Source organism: Salmo trutta, unplaced genomic scaffold (genome assembly GCF_901001165.1).
Source record: "Salmo trutta unplaced genomic scaffold, fSalTru1.1, whole genome shotgun sequence".
Taxonomy (NCBI): domain Eukaryota; kingdom Metazoa; phylum Chordata; class Actinopteri; order Salmoniformes; family Salmonidae; genus Salmo; species Salmo trutta.
Genome location: NW_021822752.1, coordinates 1 through 5,153, shown reverse-complemented (window position 1 = coordinate 5,153; position 5,153 = coordinate 1). Strand labels below are relative to the sequence as shown.

The following is a 5,153-nucleotide window of genomic DNA, read 5'->3' as shown; positions in this document are numbered from 1 at the left end:
TACTACAACTACAACTATACTGTCTATCTAGACAACACACTGTGACTACTAACCTACTACAACTATACTGTTTATCTAGACAACACACTATGACTACTAACCTACTACAACTATACTGTCCATCTAGACAACACACTATGACTACTAACCTACTACAACTACAACTATACTGTCCATCTAGACAACACACTATGACTACTAACCTACTACAACTACAACTATACTGTCCATCTAGACAACACACTGTGAATACTAACCTACTACAACTATACTGCCCATATAGACAACACACTGTGACTACTAACCTACTACAACTACACTGTCCATCTAGACAACACACTATGACTACTAACCTACTACAACTATATTGTCCATCTAGACAACACTATGACTACTAACCTACTACAACTATACTGTCCATCTAGACAACACACTATGACTACTAACCTACTACAACTAAAACTATACTGTCTATCTAGACAACACACTATGAATACTAACCTACTACAACTATACTGTCCATCTAGACAACACATTGTGACTACTAACCTACTACAACTATACTGTCTATCTAGACAACACACTATGACTACTAACCTACTACAACTAAAACTATACTGTCTATCTAGACAACACACTATGACTACTAACCTACTACAACTATATTGTCCATCTAGACAACACACTATGAATACTAACCTACTACAACTACAACTATACTGTCCATCTAGACAACACACTATGAATACTAACCTACTACAACTACAACTATACTGTCCATCTAGACAACACACTATGAATACTAACCTACTACAACTATACTGTCCATCTAGACAACACACTGTGACTACTAACCTACTACAGCTATACTGTCCATCTAGACAACACACTATGACTACTAACCTACTACAACTATACTGTCCATCTAGACAACACACTATGACTACTAACCTACTACAACTATATTGTCCATCTAGACAACACTATGACTACTAACCTACTACAACTATACTGTCTATCTAGACAACACACTATGACTACTAACCTACTACAACTACAACTATACTGTCCATCTAGACAACACACTATGAATACTAACCTACTACAACTATACTGTCCATCTAGACAACACACTGTGACTACTAACCTACTACAGCTATACTGTCCATCTAGACAACACACTATGACTACTAACCTACTACAACTATACTGTCCATCTAGACAACACACTATGACTACTAACCTACTACAACTATATTGTCCATCTAGACAACACTATGACTACTAACCTACTACAACTATACTGTCCATCTAGACAACACACTATGAATACTAACCTACTACAACTATACTGTCCATCTACACAACACACTATGACTACTAACCTACTACACCTACAGCTATACTATCCATCTAGACAACACACTATGACTACTAACCTACTACAGCTATACTGTCTATCTAGACAACACACTATGACTACTAACCTACTACAACTATACTGTCCATCTAGACAACACACTATGACTACTAACCTACTACAGCTATACTGTCCATCTAGACAACACACTATGACTACTAACCTACTACAGCTATACTGTCTATCTAGACAACACACTATGAATACTAACCTACTACAACTATACTGTCCATCTAGACAACACTATGACTACTAACCTACTACAACTATACTGTCTATCTAGACAACACACTATGACTACTAACCTACTACAACTATACTGTCCATCTAGACAACACACTATGACTACTAACCTACTACAACTATACTGTCCATCTAGACAACACACTATGACTACTAACCTACTACAGCTATACTGTCTATCTAGACAACACACTGTGACTACTAACCTACTACAGCTACAACTATACTGTCCATCTAGACAACACACTGTGACTACAACAGGCTAAATTCACAGACACAGTTAAGTTATGAATGGATGACAGAAGGAACCAGGGTTTTGAGAAAACAACAACAGAACAGTGAACAACAACAACAGAACAGTGAACAACAACAACAACAGAACAGTGAACAACAACAACAACAGAACAGTGAACAACAACAACAGAACAGTGAACAACAACAACAACAACAGAACAGTGAACAACAACAACAACAACAGAACAGTGAACAACAACAACAGAACAGTGAACAACAACAACAACAGAACAGTGAACAACAACAACAACAGAACAGTGAACAACAACAACAACAGAACAGTGAACAACAACAACAGAACAGTGAACAACAACAACAACAGAACAGTGAACAACAACAACAACAGAACAGTGAATGACATAAAACAGCCTTTTAATAGAAGCTTTTTAATAACTTCATTCATAGAAGTTCACATTTAAAAACAGTATTTGATCAAATGTAAAATACGTATTTAAAAAAAAACTCAAGCTGTTGCAGAAACAACATCTACTTCATAGTAAGAGTTTTTACATGTATATTTAAAACCATTAAACACATCAGTATTCTATCAGTACACATTAGTAGTACTCTGTCCTTAACGCTGTTTACAGGTACAACCTATATAGCAACATCATCCCCAATGATACCACATACCTGAGAGTTAAGCTTTTACAACTGCATCATAGCCACTAAACACATCAGTACAGTAACACTAGTACTGTAACTTTACTCTTGTTGTTCTTAATACTGTATATGACATTTAGGTAGAGCCCAGAGCAGTAAACCCTGAATGTTAGGGAGTGACAAAAAGCTCAAAGGTCACATCTACTACTACTTTTGCAAGCTAAATATGGAATATGGTGCCATTTGGCTATGTCTGCTCCATAGAGTTGGATAGAGGGTGCATTTGACACAATGATAGGTGGTGGGCTCTATTTCTATCTCTCTGGGCTGCATAGAGATAGTTAGAGAACACAACAGTGTATCTGTCCCAATAGGGCGTCTGTGGTAGCATGGGAAGAGCCATTGAGGCAATCTTCATTTCGAAGTAGTTAATTTTCTTCTTCTACTACTTCTATGAGTTGGTAAACAAACTGAAAGGGTACATACTGCCACCTAGAGTGTATCGTTTGAACAGGTATAAAGCCAAGGTTGGCAATTTACAGCTACCTGCAGTTATGGAATATTTCCTCACAAGTATAATTCTTTGGTTGAACCCTCCTGATGACCTGGATGGAATCATGTTCCTTAAACCATAGGTAGTTCCACTCAGTTGACTACTTCAGAATAGTGAAAGTCCCGAATGTCGCTGCACATGCTAAAACTGGCTTTTGGGCACTAGAGTCCTCTATCTATCTTTATGATGGGCTGTCATCGCCTGTAGGCTGTGCAGAGGGGTCCTTCAGTTGAGCGATATGGCTGTCCTCTCCAATGCCTGCTGAGGGGTCTTTCATGGTGGTAGGGCTGCCCTCTCTAGTGCCTGAAACAGTGGTGGGGGCCTTGAAGGTTTTCTTCTGGCGTCTGAGTGAGAGAGTGTGCTGCTTCAGCAGAAAATGCTTATCTGAGGTGCTCTGGGGGAGAAACACAGAGAAAGAGAGAGAGAGAAAGGGAGAGACAGAGAAAGAAAGAGAGAGAGAGAGAGAATGAGAGAGAGAGAAAGAAAGAGAGAGACAGAGAAAGAAAGAGAGAGAGAGAAGGCGAGAGAGAGAAAGAAAGAGAGAGAGAGAGAGAGAGAGAAAGAGAAAAGAGAAAGAGAGAGAGAGAGAGAGAGAGAGAGAGAGAATGAATGTATTGCACTATTTGAACTGTCTTACTATGAAGACACAAACCTATCCTCAGCAGCTGGATTAGGCTTAACTAATAATGTTATCAGTAGGTAACCTACCATCACCAGCATGTCCTTCAGTCTCTCGATTGCTTTTCCATTGGCTCTCCTCCGCGACTCAAAGGAGGTCAGGACAACACTGGGGAAAATGGTAAGATGATATACGATCTGTAACATTTACATCCATGGCAACAGGAAGGTGTCATGTTCTATTCATTTTATTTCTATGATCTGTAAGAAACAGTATCTATGAGAGGAGTCAGGTTCTATTTCACGTATTGCACCTCTGAGCCAGTAGCAGTGGGTGGCAGGCCGGTGTGTGTGTGTATGTGTATGTGTATGTGTATATGATCTATATCACCTACATCTGCGCCAGTATCACCGGCAAAACAAAGGCCTCTGAGGACAGGTATCTCAGGGTGGACTGGGCCGGTCCTGGTAGACTGTTCACACACACAGCTGTTACATTAAACACTGTAGCGCTGCCCACAAATGGACCACAGCTGGAGGAAGGTTCGAACCTGGGGGGGGGGGGGATAGAGGAGAGAACAAGTACAGTGCTTTGTGGATAGGAAGAAACCTTGAGAGGAATCAGACTCAAGGAACCAGAGGAGTAATTTATGATCCGTTTCTATTTCTTTCATAATTACTGGTGGAGGGTGATTCTAGTAGAGTGAAACAGGAGTGAAAGAGAAGAGAAAGAGAGGAGGGAGGTCTTACTTGTGTAGGTTACTTCCGAGGGTGATGACTGCCATGATGAGACCCAGTAGTAACATGAAGTGGAACAGAACTGAAGAACTGGAGGCACGGAACATTCTCTGGGCCGGAACACAGCACTGGAGAACTGTCAACTGGGAGGAGGAGGGGGATGAGGGGGAGAGAGAGGGAGAGAGAGGGAGAGAGAGAGAGCAAGTCAGAAATGAGAAATGAAACAGTGAGAGATGATTTGTCGAGAGAAAGAGTTATGTAAATAACAACAACACTCACCTTCTTGATGTAAAAAATGGCCATCAGTTTGACTGTCTCTATAAATGGCAGCATGGGACAGTAGAACAGTCCTACCCATGTGACCGTCTGACTGTACACCAGGTCTAGAACATTGAACGGGATCAGGAAATGCTGTTTTCCTGACAACCGCGCCAGCCAAGACGATGGGTACCTGTCCACCAACCACCTGCGAGGAGGGATGAAGGGACGACAAGATGAAGGATACTGCTAGAAAACATCCAAAACACACATTACATAGTTAAAGTATTGTAACAACCCAACACCTGGCAACCTTGTCAAGAGGTTTGGATCCCTTGATGCGACAGCTAAGTTGTTGAGTTGACAGTTGCTGGACCCCAAAACTGGCTACAGTATGAACTGATCTGAGATGATTGGACAGGTGAA

General features: G+C 40.7%; 1 protein-coding gene across 1 annotated transcript; it reads right to left on the bottom strand.

The window, feature by feature from the left end:
- Window positions 1-2,312: 2,312 nt before the first annotated feature.
- On the bottom strand, window positions 2,313-4,935 carry LOC115184167 (transmembrane channel-like protein 7; the record flags this gene model as incomplete). Its single annotated transcript, XM_029745168.1, is given in 5 exon segments — window positions 2,313-3,507; window positions 3,822-3,900; window positions 4,127-4,282; window positions 4,482-4,612; window positions 4,749-4,935. Coding segments are annotated over 5 exon segments (766 nt in total), but the record flags the coding sequence as incomplete, so codon positions are not given.
- Window positions 4,936-5,153: the final 218 nt, after the last annotated feature.